This window comes from Chelonoidis abingdonii, chromosome 9 (genome assembly GCF_003597395.2).
Source record: "Chelonoidis abingdonii isolate Lonesome George chromosome 9, CheloAbing_2.0, whole genome shotgun sequence".
Lineage (NCBI taxonomy): Eukaryota > Metazoa > Chordata > Testudines > Testudinidae > Chelonoidis > Chelonoidis abingdonii.
The window spans coordinates 8,894,402-8,917,848 of record NC_133777.1 but is presented as its reverse complement, the minus strand read 5'-3'; the positions used below and the strand labels follow the sequence as shown (position 1 = coordinate 8,917,848).

Here is a 23,447-nt window from a genome sequence, read left to right as displayed (position 1 = left end):
ATCTTATTCCAAAGTCCTGGGATCAGCGGGTTTTCTTTCACCTAGTTCTTCTTCAGCTTTAAAAATTCACCCTTGGCTGCAAAATCTCAGCTTTTTTCTTTCTTTTTTGGGGGGGGGTGGGGTGGGGGGGAGTGACTAGTCTTTATGGTTGTGAAGAAAACCTTGAATACGTGAAACGTGGTTAAGTGGGGTCTCCCGAGTGTCACGGTCCTCTTTGAAAAATGACAAACCACAGACACAAACAAGCTTGAGCTTCAACCTTGTCTCCTTTGTTTGCCAGAGACCACACACTGTCTAGAACTCTATGCAGCATGGAGGCATCTAGTGGCCAAATCGCATACTGCACTGAGTGTGCCAACAGCCTGAAACAATAGCTCAAAGAGGTGTGAACCACCCACATTCATCTCAGTTGGATGTTAACTCTAAAATATAAAGATGATAAAGTCAATTGTTGACACTGACAATCTCATTCCTGATGATTTTGCTAAAATTATCTAGTTAGGACTTGTCTATTCATGCAAATTAATCCCATACAAAGTAGGGGATGAATTTAAAGCAGATAAACTATTTCTGATTAACTCCATGTGTTGATGTTCTTATTCTGGAATAATTCTACGTGTAGACAAGCCCAAAAAGAATCTAGCTCACAATCCCAATTCATCTACAAAACCTTTCCAAGTGCCCAATGCCCCAATTGTCTCCTATCTCAGAGCTCAAACTTCCAGCTTCTCCCCTGACAACTTCACAGTTTAGTTTAAATAGCCTTGGGGTTACTGAGCTGACTGCATCCTTCAATCTCGTATTTAATTCAACAAGACCTTCTATTTTTATTTAATCCTAACTGTCCCAGAATTTCCACCGGAGTGCTGCAGAATCCAGAGGCCTTGCCTTGAATTTAGGTCCAGCCTGCCACAGCCTTGCTCTGAAAAACCACAAGGGGGTGCCCAAGGACGCACACCAATAGCAAGAAAGATTTCTTTACATAAGACCCATTCTTATATAGGACTTCAAATGCAAAAACCCCATACACCAAATAACATTTATTCTCTCCTTATGCGCCAAGGTTCCATGTGCAAAGAGATGCATCCAGCGCAAACAATAAAAAATAAATTAAAGTCACAACCACTACACCAGATGTCACCGATTACAGAGAACGCTGCTGGAACACTGAACCAACTAATGGTTGTTCAAATGCGTTCCTATTCTTTCAGACATGCCATGATTCTCAAAGATTTGGTGGGACTGGAAGGGAAAGCTTTTATGTGCTGAATGTTCTTCTTTGCTGAACATCCTTCTAGCCAAATGCATAGCGAGGGATGGAATTTTAAAAGATTCACTTAAGGATGCATGGACTATATAGCTAGTGACAACTCTCTGCAAGTATCAGGAAAACAGAAACCTTCCAAGGGAGAAGGGAATTTTGAGAATGGCCCTAGAGCTAATGGGATAAAATTAAGGCAATTCACATTTTAGTCTGAATATTGTTGCTTCGATTCCTGACACCAGTGTCACCCTTCTGCCAAGCAGTAGCGTATGTCCAAGGCCTTGCAGGTTGGCTTCCCAACTGGACGAGAAATCAAGGAAGTGGAGCCTGATTATATTCTAAAGTGTAACTTGTTTTATTTATATATACACAAAAATGTACCAATCCTGGAAGAGAAGTGGTCAAACAGCATGCAGGGCAATCTCTTCTCCCAGGAATTTCAGCCTAACACCAACGCCCAAGTTCTCAGAGAGCAAATCAGCCTCAAGAAGCGACTCTAATCAGAGCTAAAGGCAAAGAGCAAAACTCTTCTGCTGGTCTCACTGCTCCCATGCCATAGGCCACTGGATCTAGTAACACCACAACCATATGTCTTCCCAAGACTGAACATATTTTTGCTCAGACACACCAGGGGGTGGGAGGGGAGAGGGGGGCCCTGAGAAAACTATGTGTAACAGCACCACCTACTGACACCTGCCAGAACAATATATTCAAGGAGAATCCTACACTAGCAGCAAGATTTAGACAGAGGGGACCTACCTGATCTTTTCCACCTCTCTAATCTGAATTTCTGTGATCTATTATTTCTATCCTCTGGTGCCTTCTTCCCTCTGCTGAGGCTGCAGTAACAATCAGCCACCAAACCCTATCTGCAGAGCTAAGCAGACTCTGATGGTGAGTGGACATGAAAGTAAACCAAACAGCTGTGCATGGGATTTAACTTTTGAGATGATCCTTCAGCAGATCCCCTTTAAAGATGGGCCATGTACCTCAGAGAGTACAGTACCTCATTATTATTTGTTACACGGAGTCTAGGAGACCTAGTCACAGACCAGGACCCCACTGTGCTTGGAGCTGTACAGACACAGAACAAAAAGCTAGTGCCTGCCTCAAGAACCTTTAATACCTAGCTTGGCACAGTGCTTTTCATCAGTAGATCTCACAGTGTTTTAAAAAGAATGCCACTGTCACTATCCCCATGTTACAGATAGGGAAACTGAAGTATAGAGCAGGGAGGTGACTTGCCTAAAGTCACCCAACAGGCTCAGATGGGAACAGAACCCTGGTCTCCTTAGCCCACAGCAATGCTTTAACCACTAGACCATGCTGCCATACAAGCACCCAGACAGGTAGAGATCTCATGCTGACACTACTATCTGTATGTCTGCAGCATCACTAAAAAATTAAACACTTTTTAAAAACCTGCCTGTTATTTCCTGCTCAACCCAGGGCAAAGCCCACCCTTTCCTCTACACCCACAGAAGGCCCAAAGGCAGTGGAATCCATGCTTGCAGTTGACAAGTTTGAGGAAGAGTCACAGCTTCTGGGTGCCCAAGCCCTAGGAGGTTCACTGCACATCCCCACAGTCAGGTTTGGGGGGCAGCCCCAGGAATCTGTTGTGATGTAGGTTCACCTACCATTTCCCCAGCAGAGCAGTGCCCTCTGCAGCATCAAGGCTAAAGCCGCTGTTCGGAACAGCTTTGCTGCATGGAGAAGGAAAAGGCCTGGGGGTTAATGAGGATCAGTTTCTGTCCACACGAAGGGCCAAGAGCTATTTGACCTCACGCTAGTTAACATATTTTCTAGCACAGTTTATTTTCCCAGCAAAGAAAAGCTGTACACATGCACGCATTCGTCCTCAGACTTTGCCATTGCCACCAGGAGTAGATGGCAGTGAGTGACTTGGCCCACAGTTCATTAGAATAATCATTCATGCTAATCAATAATCACCAATCATGTTTATTATAGTAGTGCCTAAGGACCAGCCGACAACAGAGCCTCATTGTGCTGTTCAAACACATAGTCCCTGTTCCGATGAGCTTACAATTTAAAAGGACCAGGCAGACACAGGGCAGGAGAAGGGGTGAACAAGGTGATCAACAAATGGCACGTTAGTTCCAGGATATATTTTTTAAAAATCAAAATTGCAAAGAGATTGGAAGAAAAGCCCACGGCACCAAATTCATTTGATTGTTCAGAGCCCTGTCCACCCACTTAATGTGCAGCTGAAGTAGGCTAACCCTGCACCCAAACTATGTGACAATGTCCCTTTAATTAAAAAGGGAGCACCACCTTAGCTGCCTTTTCCCAGCAAAGGCTACAAACATTTGGGGCGTGTTTATTATGGGATGGCCCAGGTGTTGGTCCCAAGATCACCTGTGCCAAGTTTCTAGCAGCAACAATTAAGTCAGCCTTCAGAGGCCAAATCCAGCCTTCCCAGAGTCATCAGCCATGCCCTGAGGAGAACAGAGTCTATTTTCAGACATGATGACTTCAGACCAGGTCACCAGCAGGTTAAATTAAACTATGCAGCATTATCTTCCTCCCCTCCCATTGAGAAATGAAATACTCCTGCCTGATGGGCACTAGCCAACCCTGAGTACTCACAGCAGGGTGTCTGAAAGGAAAACGGAGGAGGCAGCTGAGTTCGGAAAGGTAAATACCATCTGCCCTCTCCTCCCTTTCTGCTGCAGTTCTTTGAACAGGGCTGTATCTGCAGTGAATTATGGGAGAGCTCTCCTCTTTTCTTGCTTTGTAATATATTCTTGCGTAATCTTATCACTCTCCTCTGCGTTGCATCCCTCCAGCCTTCATCTGTCATTGTCTATTCAGGCCCTGATCCTGCAAACTTGATGTGCACAGGTGATGCTGAATTTGAGAGGCTTGTTTTCACCAAAGAGTTAACTTGGGCATTGCCTCGTTCCCATCCACACACAAAATCCTCTCTCTCAGTGTAGCTAGAGTCCAAGTGCTGCTTACATTTGGGCTGGAAACCCATCCACTTTGCAATGAGGACACAGGCTACACCAGTGGTTCTCAACCAGCAGTACATGTACCCCGGGGGTACGCAGAGGTCTTCCAGGGGGTACAACTCATCTAGATATTTGCCTAGTTTTACAATAAGCTATCAAAAAAAAAAAAAAAAAGCACTAGCGAAATCAGTACAAACTAAATTTCATACAGACAACGACTTGCCTGTACTGCTCTATATACTATACACTGAAATTTAAGTACGATCTTGATATTCCAATTGATTGATTTTATTATATGGTAAAAATGAGAAAGTGAGCAATTTTCCAGTACTAGTGAGCTGTGCCACTTTTGTATTTTCATGTCTGATTTTGTAAGCAAGTAGTTTTTAAATGAGGTGAAAACCAGACTCCTGAAAGGGGGTACAGTAGTCTGGAAAGGTTGACAGCCACTGAGCTACGCCATTCAAGTAATTGATCTTCAGTGCCTTCCCACAATTTCCACCCCACCTCCCACCAGAAGAATAGACAAGTTCTCCCACAATTCATGGAGAAAGAATCAGAGAATGTCTCAGCTTACTGCAGAGCTAGGAACCATGGGACATGCCTCCATGGGACACACTCGAGCGTGTACAGCACCAGTAGACACAGCTGAGTGGGAGCAAACAGAACTTTGCAATGTGGTTGTTCACACCTGGGCTAGACCAGCCCGAACTCCAATCCGCAGTTACCTCTGCACTGAGGACACACTCCAAAAAGGACACCACAGAGGTGCAGGGTCCACCAGTTCCTTTGACTGGAAGCTCTTAGGGGAAAGGACTGTATCTTCAGACTCATCTGCGAGACACCTAGCTCACCAGCTCTGAGTATATAGATAGTATCTAAACCCACAACAGTGAAAATATCAGCATGGCCCAAAATGGGAGATACTTTCTGCATCTTCTCCATTGATGTTTCCTGTCCTCCTGCGGGCAAGGAACTTTCAGTATGCAAACTAGCCTGCTTACTGGGGCTGCAACAAAACATACCAACAACAAGTGGCACCAGAAGGTGCCATCTCCTCCTCCCCCTAGCAGGTTTTAGGTATCCATTATTGTACATAGCCAAAACAACAAACACCCAAACCCCATCATTAAAATTAGGTTATAAGGTGGCAGCTGGATCTGGATTTGTTTTGACTCTAAGGACCATGCCAAAAGAACAACAAAAAAGGAGAAGCCAGATAGAGCTGGCATGAGCAGCTATGACTCAAAGTTACAGTAGACGTGGCTTTCTCAATTGCTTATTTTTAAACCTGGTGTCTAAGCTTTCAGAGGAATAGTATCTAGCTCTGATATTGGGCTTTTCAACAGCAGACCTCAAAGCACTTTACAAGGGAAATCAGCATCATTTTACATATAGGGAAACTGAGGGACAGGGAAAGAAAGACCTAAAAAACCTCTTCTTCCTTAGAGGTTTTTAAGGCCCGGCTTGACAAAGCCCTGGCTGGGATGATTTAGTTGGGAATTGGTCCTGCTTTGAGCAGGGGGTTGGACTAGATGACCTCCTGAGGTCCCTTCCAACCCTGATAGTCTATGATTCTATGAAAGAGGCTTGGCCAAGGTCACACAGCCAGTCAGGGCAGAGCTGGGAACAGAACCAAAATGTCCCCCAATATCCAAAATGCCCCTATTATCAGAAATCCCCTTCCTAATGAGCTGCCAGTTTGACTCCTTAGCAACTGCAATTCTCAGGCACTTTAAATGGGGTGGGGTGGAGTGGGATGTCTTATATTTAAGCTGTGAAACTTGCAATTTTCTTACAGCAGAGAAGACACAGAACGTGGCTGTGAGGAACCTCTACAAAGACTTGGAGTCAATGGGGCTACTCTCAGTGCATAAAGTCCAGCATGTGCATCAGTCTTTGCAGGATCAGGGCCCCAAAGCCCATTGAAATCAATGGGAGTCTTTGGATCTGGCACACAAAAGGAGCCCCCACCACTGTCCCATTGAGGGGCCCAGACCATAAACAGACCCCAGGTCACACACTTCAGAATTCAGAGGGATAGCAAAACTGAACAAGAGGGCTGCAGAAGAGAAGACCTCTGCACAGCTTCTCATAGGTGGAAGCTACTCCCACCTTCTTAAGAGCTTTTAAATTCATTTGGACTTCTGCAAGCCATTTCTCTCCTGTAGCAATGGCACCGAGTGCTCAAACCATAAACTAATGACTCAAAGAAAGCCTAGTTCTGAAATCAACCACTCCACGCTGAAGTATTCCATGAGAGGGGGGGAAGGATGGCCAAGTGGTGAAGGCCCTAAGCTGGAGTCAGGAGATCCAGGTTCCATTCCCTACATGGCCACAGACTTCCAATATGAGACGGAGCAAGCCACACTATGCCTCAGTTTCCCACTGTAATTAGGAACAGTACCTCCCTACATCACACTAATGACTGTGAGGTGCTCAGACACTGTGGTAATAAAGGGCTTTCGAGTAGTTTTAATACCATCCTACCCAAAAAAGCTGGAACCATAAGTTTGCGTAGCCAGCAGGACCCGTTCTAGGCACCAAGAAACCAAGCACGTGCTTGGGGCGGCACAATTTCAGGGGCTGCATTCCAGGAGGTTGGCTTTTTTTTTTTTTTGCACTTGAGGCAGCAAAAACGCTAGAGCCAGCCCTGGTAGCAAGAGGGGGTGGAAGAATATTAATGGCTAGATGCAGTGGGGCAGCACAGAGCTGGGCTGACTAACCCCCACTTCCAGACGATGGCACAACATGGACTCTTTAGAGCTAAGTGTCTGAATCGCTTTTTCTGCCCCTAAACTAGCCTAACTCCAGTGTCGCTTCAAATGGGACACACTCATGTGGACTATCACTACCCCTTCAAGAGCATCCAGATGAGGCATTTGTACTGGTTTAATGAGCTAGATTTCTAAGCTGATTTAAACTGGTTGTCTACACTAGACAAGATCAAGATTCCACCATCTCCCAGTTCTCTACTGTCTCCTTCAAAATACCTGAATAAGGCCAAATACCACATGCCTTACTCACGTGAGGAGTCTCCTCGACTTCATAATTTCATTGGGACTGCTCACACAAGCCAGGCGTGTGGTATTTGACCACTAGCTCATGCACAATTCTCCTTCATGCTTTCTACCTCCTCTCATCTCGGCTTCCCTCACTTCCTCCTTTACAGTCTTCCTAAACTCCAACACTTAAAATCGCAGAAGCCAGAGAGAACAGAAGCCTCCCATTCTCCTGCCAATGTTCCCTACATTGCTTTGTCCTCTTCATATAGGTCATCTGCAACTGAAGTGGCTTCCACCACTTCTCCTGTGAGACTAGTCAACAACCTATGGACTTGTCTATATTAGGGATTTCTGTGCCGATATAGGATACAAGCTCCAGTGCAAATGCTCTATACAGGTGTAAAGCATGGCCTTACACTGGTGTGTTTTACCCTGGTCCTGAAACATACAGAGATCTATACCAAGGACTGATATTGTCCCTAATTTAGGCAAACCAGAATAGACCATGACATCTGTAAGATAGCTTCCCTGGTATTTGCCCTAAATAATTCTCCTCTTAATCTCAACCCACTTATTCTTTGAACAATTCTGAATGTGTCTCTGTCCTTGGGCCTTTACCCCTCCAAATGCTAAAGTTGCAGTCCCCACAGATGGGTTTTTTTCAGCTAAGCTATTCAGATTTTAGTCCTCTAATCTTTCCTCCTTAGTCAAACTGTCCGTCCCATGGGATGGAGGTGCACAGAAAGCCACATGCAATTCTCAATGCTGTCTCACCAGGGTGGTTTCGAGAGGCACTACTCACCTCTCTGGTCTGTGTTGGATGCCTCTCTATTTACAGTTCACTAGCATCCCACGTCTCTTGCAACACTACGCCTTTCCACGGCTCTCGCTCCCACCTATTCTGTGTTTGGGATGGTTCTCTCCCTCCCCAGATTGAGTACCATAAGCTTTTTGACAGGTTGAATCTCATATTACCTTCTGCCGGTGGGCCATAATACGCCATCCATTTGTAAGCAGAAAGCCCCATTAACAACAATGGTATGACCAGACCCCACAATTCTACCCCCTTTCATCCTCTCCCCAACACCTTCCAGTGAGTGCCATCAGCTCTCCCTGTCCTCTCAAACTCCACCACCCCATCCTTGTCTCATCACTCTGGGGAGCAGAACCTTTCCGCCTGCTACCAGCACCATCTGCAATTGTATCCCTATTTCTCTTTGCACCTTGTTTCTACCACCTGCCCTGGCATTCCCAATCATCCCTTTAATGAAATAAACACACTACACCATTCTGCTTGAAATGTCACCCCATATCAAGGATGTTCAGTAGTTGCCCCCCTAAAAAGTAGCCCTTTGCTTACATCTCCCTGCCGTTAGAAAGATGGCATAACTGGAAATGGCCATGTTTTTACTACTGGCAAAAGAAATCAAAACAAGCGCTTTCTAAGTCGCTGATCAAAGGAGATAAAAGTATAAGCAAATATTATGGTTGTGTGCCTTAATTCTTAGTAAATTATGCAAATATATATTCAAATTAAAATACAGCCCATGGGCTCTTGACAAATTGCCAGCACGGCCCCTGACGTTGCAAAGTTCAGCCACCCAGCAACAGATGCTACTTGTGTGGAGAATTGTCATCTACGGGATGTCACTTATACTTCTACCTATAGGCATGAAACGTTTGTCTAAATGATACAAGAGATGGTTTTATTATTCTCAGAACTATATTTAACTGGCCAGGAAAAGGCAGAGAGCTTTCTTGTGCCAGACAAGATGGAGGCAGTTCAGTTATGTGGAGAGATTTAGAGAAGAAAATAAGGTAAAACTAACTTTAACAAAGGCGGTGGGGGAGGGGGTGGGGGGGAGTATTACAATGCTTGTTACCAACACAAAACGTCTTGTGAGGGGAGTGAGAATTTGTCCAAAAAGTGTACAGAGAGCTGTCTGATGGAAGTAGGAATTTCCGATCCACACAAACCAGAAAACATTAAAAGAAGAGAAAATCGCTGCTTTGTGCTACTAATCTCATTATGGAAGGCTCTGCTGTGCAGTGGGATAGTGAGGAAACCCTGAGTGTAACACAGGATTGAATGATGTGTGGTGTATAGTAGCTACGACATAAAAAGGAGAAAAGTGTTTTGGTATTTCACCAAACCAAGAACGGGGGGGGGGGGGGGGGGGGGCTGATAATACAACACACACAGATGTTTATCGCCTTGAATAGAATAGAACTTGATTAGCTCATAGACTTATAGGTCAGAAGCCGCATGATCACTATGTCCTAATTCGTTCCATAATGTATATTGACATAGACAATCTGATATGAAACAGAGAATACATAATGGTACATACACAGTACATGGAGGGAATGCCATGTGTTATGCTTTCTAGTTATTACACACACACAGACTTTAAATTCCACTGATTGTGACTCACCAGAGTAATATTCTTCACAAAAAAAAAAAAAAAAAGGAGTTCTTAACACAGGTTAGCTAACCCAATTTAGCTAATGCAGGTTAAAATGGCAGCAAAGACCTGGCAACTCAGTTAACCTAGATGAGTTCAACAGCAGGCTCCCCTACAGACTTTAACCTAAATTAAAAGCTGAGTTGTCAGGTCTTCACTGCTGTTTTAACCTGACTGGGCGAAGTGGAGTTAAGAACACACTCTTTTCTGCAGTGAAGATATATGCAAAGCATATATGCAAACCTCACCTGCCAAGCATGTCTGACATTTAAATGATTTTCATAATTAAAATCAATTAAAACCAAATATATTAAAAGTACATTCAAAACCAAGGGGAATTCAGCTTAAAGACCAATGATAAGAGGCTGAACAGAACATAGTGGGGAGGAGAAAAGCAGTAGTACACAGGAGGTAAGAATATATAACTCTCAAGAATAAAAATAGTATCTAACATTTAATAACATACCAGGATAAAAAAAGATGGCTAGATATATGGAACTGTGACCCTTTTTGAAGGTATCAGGCATACAGATCTAGAAAGGAGGTCCAAAATCTCCTTAAAATTCTCCCTCAGTCATTTCTCTAACACCACCATATCTCTTCCAGACTTGCCACATCACTCATTTCATTGTCCCAGTCCCACAATCTTCAGCCGGTTTGTCAATTTTCCAATTCCCTTAAAATGATTCTTTTGGCCACTACTGATGCTTGTAATAAAAATTGTTCCCAAGGTCACCTATATCTTTTATCAACATTTCAACTCTTGCCACATGAAAATACTAAAATTCTTCAGGTCCCCAGCAATGTCCGTTTAGAATCATCCTTCATCTCCTAGTTTTTTCCTCAATGTGCCCCTGATTTAGAGTGATACCAAAATGATCACCTTTTGTTTCCCATAATCATCATCTAAAACAGTGGGAAAGGAAAACAGAAGCATACTGCATATGCAATAGCTGATCATTTGTGACACTAAGGAAAGAGAGCCAAACTTTCACTGCTACACCGCCCTTGGAAGCTTGTCTACATTAGGGATTTTTTTCACCACTCTTACTCCCCCAGTGCACTTGTGACGTACTAGTGTAAAAAGGTTTCAGAGTAGCAGCCGTGTTAGTCTGTATCCGCCAAAGGAACAGGAGTACTTGTGTGACCTTAGAGACTAACAAATTTATTTGAACATCAAATAAATTTGTTAGTCTCTAAGGTCACACAAGTACTCCTGTTCTTTTAGTGTAAAAAGGGGTTTGTACTGGTGAAAAATCTGGAGACTGGAGAAAAATCACAAGGAGTCTTGATCCCACAATTGCTAGGTGCAGAAAATCTCATGCCCACACAGATCCAGCCACAGCACCAGAGGGTTAGAATTTATAAAAGGGTAGTTTTGATACACTTAAAAATAAATATTAAATGTTGCATTGAAATCTACACAACAAAAATCTCTCCTAATTCTGCCTCAACAACAGAAAAAAAGAGAAAAATGGTGAGGATGAGAATTATGGGCTGGATGATCTTAGGAAGATCTCTGCAAATTTTACTGCACTGAGCAGTATTCCTGCAATTCTAGACCTGCCTGAATTTCTTTAAAGGGCCCCCCATCCCTATTGGTAAGATGCAGCAATCACTATGCAAACAGATGACAGGCTGCTCTGACAAGCCACCTCTTCAGAGCACTGTTTTCAGACAAACCATAGCAGAAAAGATTCTCTCTCTCTCTGCTCGTATCTCATTCATCTCAGTGAGGTGTGAACTTTACAATCTAATTGGGACCCCTTAAATGTTACCATCATTAAGTGCAGATATTTGCCCCCCCACACTCCTTGCATCCTACCCTCTTTTATTAAAAAGATACATGGCCAAACTGAGTTAAAGTTTTACAATTAAAATAAAAGCAAAAACGCAAGGGTTCTTACAATAATATTAACTCAGCAAGCTCACACATTCCTTATATTTTAGGGTACACATTGTATGACAGTGCTAGGTTAAGCCATGCATTTAAGCCAGACACTGGTACAACCAACACATGGTTGTATTGTTAGACTGAGCTAGCTAACACCTCCTAAAACTGGACAAAAAACTCTGCAAATTGTACTTCAGCACCTGCCAAACTAGGCAAGTCAAAATTTGGAGCGTGGAGCACCCAGGCTGTAACTGGACAAGTTTAGTATTTGCTCAGGCACAACTTGTCTTGACTAGAGCTAGGTGTTGGATCCCATTAGCTAGCTAATTCTACCATCACACCTTTAAATGCTAGTCCAGACCAAGCCACAAAGTGCAACATGCTATGTTAATATTGTTGGAGGAACCTTAAATTAATTTCCTTAAATAACCGCTATTATAATTATAAACCAACAAGAACTCCAGTGGTAGTTGCAATGATGTTGACAGGGATCAGGGGGTCACCAGCAACACCTGGAGTTGGTGTGAACAGGTTTAGATAACACAGTGACATACATGCTGGTGCCCTTTCTATGCAGATGGTCTAGAACAGGTCAATTTGCCCTGGGAAAACTACACGTGTAGTTTAAAAAACAAGACTGTTGCACCTACAGGAGGGGTCCCACTAGTGTTCTGTACTGGTGTTTGTTACATCAGTTCAAGTCTCTTTCATGTAGACTTGGTTTCACAATGACTGTCACCAGGGTCACTGCACTGGAAGAAGTGCTGCACCCACGGGACAGTCACAGAAATGAAGACTAGTGCAGGAACAGAGAAGCCAATTCTTCACATTCTCTGGCTTTGCAAGCTTTGAAGTTATCTCAGTTTAAGTTAGTGGAAAAATTGGTAGTGGAGGGAAGGAAGGTCAGGGAATCTCAATCCCTTCCCGTCCTTCTTAGGTACAAAACAGTTATTCTTCTTGCACCGTAATTTACCAATGTATGCTCTAAATATTTCTAAAAAGCCTACTAGGGGACAAAATACATGGCCTAACTACCATATTCACAACTTCCCTTTGGGGTGAATAGATACAGAACTGTCACTGTTGGAAGGGACATCAGGAGGTCACCTAATCCTGCCCCCTGCTCAAAGCAGGACTAATCCCCAATTTTTGTCCCAGCTCCCTAAATGCCCCCTCAAGGATTGAACTCGCAACCCTGGGTTTAGCAGCGAGGGCAGCACATGACTGGTTCGAGCATGAACCCCGTTCAGCGTGGATCTAGATCATGGTGATCTGGAGCTCTTTTTGCACAAGTGCCTCTCTCCACCACTGCTATTGGGGGGACTGCACTGGTAAGTTTATGTCAAAAATGCCTAGTTTAGACAAGGGAGGGGCATGTGAGGGAGTAATACAACCTCTGGCAGGTCTCTAGTCAGCTAACATTCCTTCTTGTTTTACACTACAAGCCAGCACTTCACAGTACCAGACCCACCAGGCTACCCAGAGGGGAAGTGTGATTTCAAGGACCATTGAACACAATGAAATTTTCCCCATTGAACACAATGAAATTTTCCCAGAACGTATCATAATTACAAAAATACCTGTGCTGAACCACTAAGCTGATCAGTTGACTTTACAGCACTGGATAACTTTAGAGTTCACATTCCAATCCTAGCTTGCGGCAGGCTGGCATAGAGGTTACAGGTTATTATTTCTTACCATTTGTCTCGCACTAAACAGTGTGATAGGCAGTTTACAGACAGAGAAGACTACAGGCCAGGTCTGCATTTGTAACAGATGCTACGCCAGCAAAGCACTCTTTATATGGACACAGCTTATATCAGCAAAACTGCACTTTTGCCAGTATAACTGCAGTTCCGTGGGGCTTTTGCTGGCCCGGCTATATCAGATGAGAGGTTTTGGGGGGGGGGTTTAACCCACGCTCCTAACCAATGTAGCTATGCTGGCAAAAATTATCAATTTTATGCAGGCCCAAGTCTTATACTCAGTAAATACGTGCAACAGACTTTCTTGCCAATCGCTGCAATGGTGCACATAGGATCAGTTTCCGATCCATTTTAAAATTCTCACACTTCCTACATCTGGACACAGATACTTAACGAGGAAATATAAAAGCATCTCTTCCCTCAATCTGGGCCCTTTTTCTTTGGCTGGCAAGCTTGCAAGTTTTATTTAATATTGAACTTCTCTTGCCATTAAGATTTAAGTCCCTTTTTGTGGATTAAGGAAGCCTTAGTGGAACACGCTAGAAAATCGAGTTCCTCAGACCAGAATGTAGCAATACCTACAAAGACCATTCATCAGATATACAAAATAATAATGCTAACACTGGGGGAAAAGCAGGTTTTTGTTTTGTTTTTCAGGGAGGTTGGTACATTTTGGTATAGTCAGGTGCTGGGCAAGTTTCTCTCAACATGGCCCTGCATCGGCCCGTGCTGTTCAGTCTCAGACTTTTCCTATGCTGAGATTACCAACAGTAACACACTAACTCTGGGTTTTGTGCTGGAACTAAAATTGCTCTGTGGATTAAGCCAAGACCACTAAACTCATTTCACTTGTGACCTAGGGCAAAAACCAATAATAACCCACTAGATTTTGAACCCAGGTCTCCAGAGATGAAAAGCTAGCGTATTAATGGACTCTGCAATCTGGCATCATTGATGGCAATTACCTTCTCTTTTATTTAAAGGACACCTCCTCTTTCTTGCCAAACTCCTTTGCTGCTGTGGATGAGATCCCATCACATAACGTCACCTTCCTAACTCTTTTCATGGACATTTAGCAGGATCCTTAGGAAGGCATCACGCTACCTCCTGGCTGGCATGGACATCCTGTCCTCTGCCACCCAAAAGTCACACGAATGATCTGCCTATCTCCAACAAGCCAAAAATCAAAGACATGCAGAACCCCTAGGAACTGCTTGTTGCCAGCCCCAGGTCTGAGATGGCAGAGAAGCCAGACCTACCTTCTCACTGCCCCTACCTAGTAAGTATCCCCTCCCCATAACTGCAACAACCCACACTGTACTGCATCAGACAGTAGACTTCTGTCCCCACTTCCCCCCAAAAAATCTTCAATGGATTAGGATTATTGGCAAATTCACATGAAAAATGCATACATAAGAGAAGAGACAGCTGCCAGCAACTCTCTGCTGAGCCAGAGCACAGGGTCCTTCAGATCCGTGTTTTCTAGCGAAGAAAGGCTACACAGCAAAGAATTTTTAAATCAGCGGGCTAAAAGGACTAGATCTGGAAGTATGGTAAATTACGCTATTTTTAAAGGGATGAATTGAGTTTAAGATGACTTGGGGAGGGATTCAGCAGTCACTTTCTTTAGCCCTCCATTATTCATTGACTGGTTTTAAGATGCTCTGTTAAAATGCTACCCCTCCCTCATTCAACACCTTAAAATGACAGCCTAAAAAAAAAAAAAAAAAAAAAAAAAAAGAAAAGGCTCTAAATAGCAGGAAGCAATCATCATTTAAAATGAAATTGTTAAAGCCGTAAAATATCCCTGTCTACCAACTGCCACGGCATAATGGAAGTTTAAACTGTTAATTGTACATATCTTTTTAATGCAATTTAGCCTGTCTGGGAATTACCACTCCCTACTGTAGCCAACCTGGACGAGAGAGCTTTGTTAACAGTAATAGAGGGTAGAGAGTTGGTGAGGGAGTGCAGGGAAACCGATTGTGGAAGGCTGATGAGGGAGTTATCTTGGAAGTGGCTTAGGTGGCAAATCCGAATTTGAGGAAAAGAGAAGATTAAATTCCTTTAAATAAGGACCAGATCCCTCCACTGGCTTACCAGCCCCAAGGGACGTTCTACCTGAACCCTCTTTCAAAGGACAGTGTTTGCACCTCAGAGCCACAAGATTTATAGACGCTTCTGGGATCAGCCAGAGGAAAACGGAGTAAACATCAAGCAATTATTTCATGAGATAGCCCACGCAAGGGGAGCTTCTATTAATACAAGTTGGAAAGGCAATTGCAATCATCCTCGCTAGCAAAGAGTTACATGTCTGTATGGCTTTTAAAAATAAAGGAAACTGAATACTGGTACACTAGGCTCAACCTGTTTGTCTAGGCAGGGAGATCAATTTTAGAGAGATTACATTTTGCCTTACCAGGAGGTGGTGGAAAATGAGGTGTTTGCCCATGTGCTTCGTTTTATTGCTCTTCATTTTACACCTCTTGTTTTAGCACCTGGAAAATTGGCAGTGCCACCTATTCTAAAACCAATAAATCTTTCCCTCGATGCTGGACTGCTTCCTTCTTTGCAGATGTTGGCAATCAGGTTTGTAAATTTCAAAGTCATTCATTCCATGAGGCCGTGGAGAAAAGCAGGTTTTTTATTGCAAAGCTTGTCCCCTACCAACGCCTAAAGTAAACTCAGAGTCACCTTTCCACACCCAGAAAAAAAGAAATTTAAATTGAAGAAATATTTGAGTGTTGGACTGCAAGCAACCGCCTTTCAGTCCACAAACACAAACACGAAGTAGCTGAAAAAGCAACATTTTAAAATGTGCAATGAAAGAAAAATAAACAGTTGGCTGGCACGTGTGCAGACCGATTCCCAGCTATATTGACTTATAAGAATTTAAACACACACACAAAAAACCCTATCTAAAAGAGGCAGGCACTTGAGAGTAGGTTTTATGTATTAATAAGAAATAGCCCCAAAGCACTTTAGAAATTGCATCCATCAGGCTGGTAAAGGATTGATTCTTTAAAGGAGCGTAAACCGTAAAAACCCCTTCACACCACAGTTTTCGATCTACAGTTTTAAAAAGAAAAACACTTCCAGCTACTCAGCTTTTTAACGGAGTCACACACACAACCACAAAAAATGCAGCCTCAGTTAATGTGCAAAAGTTGGACATTCTGCTAGCCCCAGGGATTCACAGTGCGGTGTGTGTGTGTTTGTGTTATTTCTGACTGCCTCCCCTTCCCCCACTCCCTCCCCTATGCGGACCACTCTCCCTCCAAGGAATAAGGGGAGGTTTGAGAGCAGGGAATTTCTGAGAACACTAAAACTTTTCATCTGCCTTGACTCACCCCCAAAGCAACCGACTACCGCTGTAGCTCAAAACCAGGACAATAAATTACTGAGGGAGGGGGAAAGAGAGGAAGGCTCGAGCTGACATTCTTAGCTTGCATTCCTTGTGTGTACACACACCCCTCCGCCATGCAATCAAAGAAATAAGGCTGCTAAAATTAAACAACGTTGGCTTCATACGGTACATTGGGGGTATTTATAGGCGATGCATTCCCAAAGAGCAAGTCTTTCTCCTCTTTTCCTCCCAGGCAGTTTCCTTGCTTTTTAAAATCCAGCTGGTGTCTATTAAACAATTTACTTTCGAGGTTGTTGAATCCCCCTGCCTCCTCCCCCCCAAAAATCCTGCCTTACTTAACGAACTTCCCAGGACGCCACGAAGACGCTGGGGAATGAAAGCAGAGAGAGCTCTCAAGCGCTAACACAAACAGACTTTAGCAAAACAAAGCGTGTTCCGACTCTGTAACTGCCCTACTTAGAAACTGGGGGTGCAAACCCGTCCTGTCTCCCACCCCTGCGTTAGCACCTCTTTTGCCATTCAGCTGAAAAGCACAGGTTTGGTAGTTTTGGGGGTTTTTTTAAACAAGATTCTCAGTCACTGAAATGATCATCTACAAGACAAGAAAACCAGAGAGCGATCTTGTCTTGAAATTAGGATTCAGACTTTTTTTTTAAATCCTGTTCCCGACAGGAGATTTAAATCCGATGCTAAAAAAAATGTGATGAATTGTTACATGTTGGGAGAGGCAGTATTTAGACTAGAAACCTGGTAATCCTTTGGTTTAAACAAAAATCCGGACCAGGAAAAAGCGAAGATTTCTCCCTTGTCCCAGTTTTATATAAAAAGTTTTTTGGGGGGAAAGTGTAATCGAGCAAGTTAAAAAAAATAAAGGGGGGGGCAAGGACTCGAGGAAGGTGGGAGAAATCTTGGGGTTGTTTAAAGTAAAGAGACCACGAGACAAGTTTCAAAGGTTTCAATACAAAATGTTATCAGCCGGGAGAACATTTTAGAAGATCATGGAACGCGTTTCAGGTCAGTTTCTTCGAGGGGGGAGAAAGTAAAAAGCCCCCCCAGACACTGAAATGCCTCCCTAGACTTCCCACCGCACGCGCCAGCCTTCCTCCTCCTCGGGAAAAGGAAACGTTTTGGGGAGAGAAAAATAATGGGATCGGATCTATTTCTTCCCGCGTCAGGGCGAGCTAGAGCCCCCGAACCGGGACCCACCCTTCCCGGGCGCTGCAAGGAGCTGGGGGATTTTCCTTTCCAGCTCAGACTCGGAGATTTAAATCATACACCGCCAGAGGGGCCGCAAAGCGCCTTACCCGGGTGGGAATGGATGTTGATGCCCGATGCGAGGTATTTTCCAGGTGCCAGAGGGGCCGGGAGCCCCGCAGCCATGTGGCCGGCGGATGGAGCGATGCGCCCGGCTGCGCTGGCGGGTCCGACTCGGTGACTCTCCATGGCCAGCCCGGACAGCAGAGGAGGGGGAAAAGATCGGGGAAGCCCAAAATCTCTGCCATCCATCATCCACTCGCGGACTCCGAGTTGACTTTATCTCCCCCCCTCCCCCCCCAGTTCAGATGTTTTTTAAAACTAAGGTGTGAAAGCGTCCCATGGCGCGGTGGGGTGCTGGGGTCCTGGCGAGGCGAGCGCCCTGCAGGGGAGAGACAGACACAAACACGGGGCTGGGGCGGGGGGTTTACCGTCCCTCCAGTGAATTCACCCTCACAGCCAAACCTCACACACGCGATTAGTCATTTTGTTTGCAAACGGAGGCTAAATGATTTATACACAGCTCACCCAAAAGTTGGGCTGTTTTTTTCCCCCTCCAAACAACCGATATAAATCATATTTTAAAAAATTCCTCGCCTTCAAGGGGACAAGGAGAGGGCTTGACAGATAGAGGACCTCAGTGTTGCAACAAAAAAATCGGATTCTCCCAAGCAACAACAGCAGAGAGAATTCAGTTTAATTAAAAGAACCTTCCTCTCTGCGCCCCCCACCCAAAAAACCAAGAGGGAGTTCACCCAGCCCCGACAGATCGGGTTAAAATAATTTTTGACAAATAATAAAAATCTAACTCCAGCATTCCAGACTCTCCTGCCCCGCGAATCTGGTTGAAACCAGCCACCGCAGTATATATTCTTCTCCACAATCACCAACTTCGGGTTCCAAAACCGCGAAACCTCCCCTTCCCACAAATTAAAATGTCCCACTATACATTTACCCATTATCTTATCCGGAAAGTATTTAATATTTAACTTTTTAGCCCTTGAGGACTGCAGTAGGTACACGCAGCTAGGGATTTTAAAATTATTTTTTGGCTTTTAAACTGGTGTTCCTTAATCCACTTAAAATCACACTTTTGTGTGAAAGTGGATTTATTACTGAACACACGATTAAAAAAACAACGATATAATTTTAATTCGCAGATTACCTAGAGATGGGACTGCATCTTGGCACAGTCTTATTAGAAACAGTATTATCCTCAATTTCATTTTCAGTTACTGGTTTACTAAGGAATAAATACTCTTACATATTTTCTAAATCGAGGCTTGTTTGCCAGTGAAATTAGTCATTAAAAAAATGCTTAATTCGAGAACCCTCTTTTGCTTCGTAAATACTCATCACCTTTCAGTTAAAATGTTAAGATAGCTAGAATTTACTCAGGGAAAACGGGCGGTAGAGGGAAGCAGAATATTTTAAATCTGCCCCCCCCCAAAAATATTTATTTTCAATACCATGCAATCATTCCCTTATATATATATATATGTGTTAAAGGGTACTCAAGCTGTCTAGTGAGCATTGGTTCCCAGATCAAGTGAAGAAGTCTCATGTATTCCATGTTTTCTCTCGAAAGCAAATACTCAGAATTATCAGAAATAAATTTCAATTATTTCTACCCCTCTTTAACCGACACAGAATTTAAAGAGGGAATCCACTGCCCAGAACACTCAAACGCCATTTAACATGAGTTTTCTTTCCAGCTTCGTTTCTTATTTTTAGCCTGGTTTTAGTTACACTTTATTAAGCAGTGGCTCTTTCCTTCCTCTGGTTACCAGATGAAAAATGTACTTATGTTTAAAAAAAAAAATACTGGACATCCTTAGCTACATGCTTTCCATTTTAAGCAGGGGGTGTTGCTGCATATTTTTTTTTTTTTTTAAAAAAGCCCTCCTCTTAATGGTCTATTTTACGGTGGAATGAAAATAACATTATGACAAAATGGACAAGTTGAGCTGATCCTTTTGATTCTAGCTTCTTTTTTTTGGAGGGGGGTTAATGTATCTCTTCCAATTTCAAAACCTTACTTTTCCTTCCTCTTAAACGCAGTTAAAATGGCTGCATTCCTGCTTTTAATTAAAAACAGCCCATAACCATAACATGTCTCTCTCTTACCTCCTTTCCAAGCCTGTAGCAGCAAAGGAGAAGTTGAGTTGCTTTGGAAACCTTAATTTTAATTTCGATTTGTGTGTGTCGGGGGAAGGGGTGGAGAAAGGAGAGGGGCTTTTAAGTAATGAAACTGGGGTGAAATCAAAGCGAACTAGACTACGGGAAGGGTTTTGGAGGATGACGGGGGAGCGGATCCCATGGGAAACCTATTCACCAAAAACGCAGACAAAACCTAGTGAACTTACTGCAACAAATAACAATCAATTCGGAGAATTCTACCTTTCCAGCCCCGAAGAATCCGCCTCTCTCCTCTATGCAACTCTCTTCTTTGGCATTCTTCAGCTCTTTGCCTTTGCTTTCCTCCCGACTCCGAAATTAGATCCAAGCTAGAACAGTACTTTTTGCCCGCCTTGCCTTTTTTTGGTATAAAAATGTCCTTTTAGTCCATAAGTCGGTCTCACCCTCTCCTCCACCCTGAAAGAAAAAGGAGCACAGGCACCGAGCTCTCTGCTTTCCTTTAAAATCCAGCTTTCCTGCTCCAGAGGTCTCTGCTTTTTAATAAAATCCAGGTAGCGCTGGTTTAGAGAATTCAGAATCTCCATATACAGCCCGCGATTGGAAAAGGTACATTACACAAACCCCCTTTCAAGTTCCTCTCGCTCGATCTTAAAAAAAAAAAACAAAAAAAAAAAAACCCTCTTTAGCAATGAAACAAGCATTGTTCCTCCCGTCCCACCCCCCTCCAAGCTGGCCAGCCAAAATTTCATAGTAAGTCTCCCATTGGCTGCTCGCACTGCCACTCACCCGCATGTAAACACTTTGGCCCTCAGCCATTCCTATAAAACCAATTACGGACCAAGGACTCGACCGGTTTCTAGGCTCCCCTAACAGGGCTGAATGATCAAAACTGCTGGTGAGAATTTTTGGAGGCCGTTTCAAGGCTGCCCTCGCCCTCCCCCGCCCCCTTCCCCAGTCTGGGCTGACTGATCAAAATAGAAGGTGATTGTAGCTGGAGCTCGGCTCTTTTCATTTCGCTCCATTTCGTGAAAATGTTGCATTTAGCGAACGTCCCCTATTTTCAGGGATCGGGGGCCGGGGCTCTGATTGAAAAATAAGCTTGCAGCATCCAGGGCAAATAATGCAGGATTGAGGGGGGGGGTTTGTCCCCCCCCCCCTTCTTTCTGCAGTTGCTAGCTAGGGCTTTACTCAGATCTACTGGGAAATATTTCCCAGCTTGTTCCTTTTATTTTTTAAACACCCCCTTTATCATTTCAAACAGAGCTTTAATGGATTCCCAGAGACAGCGTTGTTCTTAACGGGACTGGGAGGAGGGGGGACAGAGCCGGAGTTTGGGGCTGTTTGCTGCAGGGATCAGGGGGGGTAGGAGGCTACTGGGTTGGGGGAGAAAGGACCGAATCCTTCACTAGCCCGTAATCGAAGGCAGCTACTCTTTAATATTTTCGAGAGGCCGGTGAGTGTGTGTATAACCTTTTCAACAGAGGTTCCTATAGAAACGTAGGTAATAAGAACCAACTGCAGCCTGGCTGGTTAAAATAATCCCAGAATAAATGCACGTTAGAGGAGAGTCAATAGTCCCTTTACATAGCTCCTTTGAAGGCAAACAACCCCCCCCCCCAACAAAAAAAAACCGAGCTGAAAACACAATTAAAGAGCAATGAGCTGTGGTCAAAAATCCCAACTGACATTTCATTTCATTTGCATTTCACTGTAGGGCTCCTACGAGACCCTTCTCCCTCCCCGTTTTAATAAAAAATCTGGCTCTGTTTTTTTCACCTCGTGGTGAGTTTCAAAGGCGGTATTTCCCTCCCCATGAGAAATCTGCTTAGGTGGGAGAAACCCGGCGCTGCAGAGACGTACTCCGCTAGCTGCAGCGGGGCGACGAGAGAGTAACCAAACGACTCTGCATTTGAGATTACAATGCCTCTTTCAGCACAATCCGTTTGCACACTGCCTTATTGGCGTGTTGTTGTTTTCCCCGCCTGGGAAGATGAACATACCTTGTTCTAGGGAGGCACGCACACACACACACGGCCCCGTGTAAACAGAGACCCTGTCTCAAAATTCAGCTGCCTTACTCTTGAAAAAGCGTGTAAACTATTTTTAACAGCAAGCGAGACCTGCCTCCTTTTAACCTTCAGATGCGATCTGGAAGGCTCTGATACTGTAATGGTTAACCAATGCTGCGCGTTAGCGAGAGACATTGCAAACAGCTTTGGTTTTTTACCCCGGTTTTGGATTCACTGCTCCACGGTTTGATTTGATTTTAATTTTATTTTATTTTTTTAAGCCTTAGATTTAACCGATTAGGCGTTTAAATCAGTCGAACCACCTCTTCTCCTCTAACCAAGAAGTCCTGAAATTCCTCAAGAAGTTAGAAACTCTCCCTCCCCCCACAACTTCGGTATTTAAAGGGGGAAGGGAAATCGGATTTAATTCCAGTATAAATTAAAAAAAAAACAAACGTCGAGTCCTGTAGGATAGTTTCAAGTTGCCCATAGTCAAACCGTAGCGAGCAGGTTTCTAGGCTGCCCTCTTTTGGAAGCAGAAGAGCAGTGGAGAGGCGAGGGAGGAAGCGGGGGGGAAACCCAAACCTAAAATAGTCATGAGCCAAGAGGAAAGAAAGCAATTCTGTATGTTAAAGCAAAGAAGATCTCATCCAAATATCACCCCGGCGCCTTCTGAAACCCCAGTGAAAGGACGGCAATTTCTGCAGGACTCATCAACAGTGGATTGATCCCAAATTAGCCAAACGATCAACAAGAAGAAACGGGGGGAGGCCGGGAGAGCAGAGAGAGCGGCCTGGTGGGAGGGGGAAGAGGAGGCGATTGCAAAGAAAATTAATGCAAGTCCGTGGCTTATGGCTGCCTGAACAGAATGCGGGGAGATTTTGAATGATCATTGGAGCAGCAATGAGTGACAGCTTCCCTCTGAGTTTACGCCTTATTTTCTTTTAAATAGCGCTTTATTCCTCGAAAAGCTTGCAAATTCTCAATGCAATTTAAACAAACAAAAAAAATCCACCGCTAATAAATACCCTAACGATCAAGGCAGGAGCCATCCAAACCATCCTCTTTGGACTTCTCAACTCCGGGATTCGGAATGTTTCATTTTTTGTTCTCCTTTAGCAGACCAAAGGGGGAGGGGGAATGGCTTAATCGCTTTGATGTGGCTTTAAACGCATATTGTATAAATGTTTAATGTTTTCACACCCGGATCCAACAAGACGCTGTAATTGTGACGGTGGGGTATGTATGCAATAAATCATTTAGTTGCTAATAAAAAATTCTGCCTATTTATCCTTAGGTTGCCAATGGCGCTTGCATTTTTCAAGTGTGTTTCTCATCAGTGGGGAAGGGAATCTGCATTTCATTAAAGCTG

The 23,447-nt window shown here is 43.9% G+C and overlaps 1 protein-coding gene across 9 annotated transcripts in view; it reads right to left on the bottom strand.

Moving 5' to 3' along the window:
* Nucleotides 1–20,792, bottom strand: part of TNRC18 (trinucleotide repeat containing 18) — an 87,198-nt gene extending 66,406 nt beyond the window's left edge. For 5 of the 9 annotated variants that reach the window (XM_032767771.2, XM_032767773.2, XM_032767778.2 and 2 more), the window contains exons 1-2: nucleotides 20,328–20,744; nucleotides 17,978–18,309 (exon numbers count right to left, since the gene is read on the bottom strand). In XM_032767771.2, coding sequence (XP_032623662.1) covers nucleotides 17,978–18,182 — 205 coding nt within the window. In that variant the 5' untranslated portion in view covers nucleotides 18,183–18,309; nucleotides 20,328–20,744. Of the gene's footprint in view, nucleotides 1–17,977; nucleotides 18,310–20,293 lie in introns of all 9 variants that reach the window. The other 4 variants (XM_032767774.2, XM_032767772.2, XM_075069174.1 and 1 more) reach the window with 4 other exon arrangements.
* Nucleotides 20,793–23,447: the final 2,655 nt, after the last annotated feature.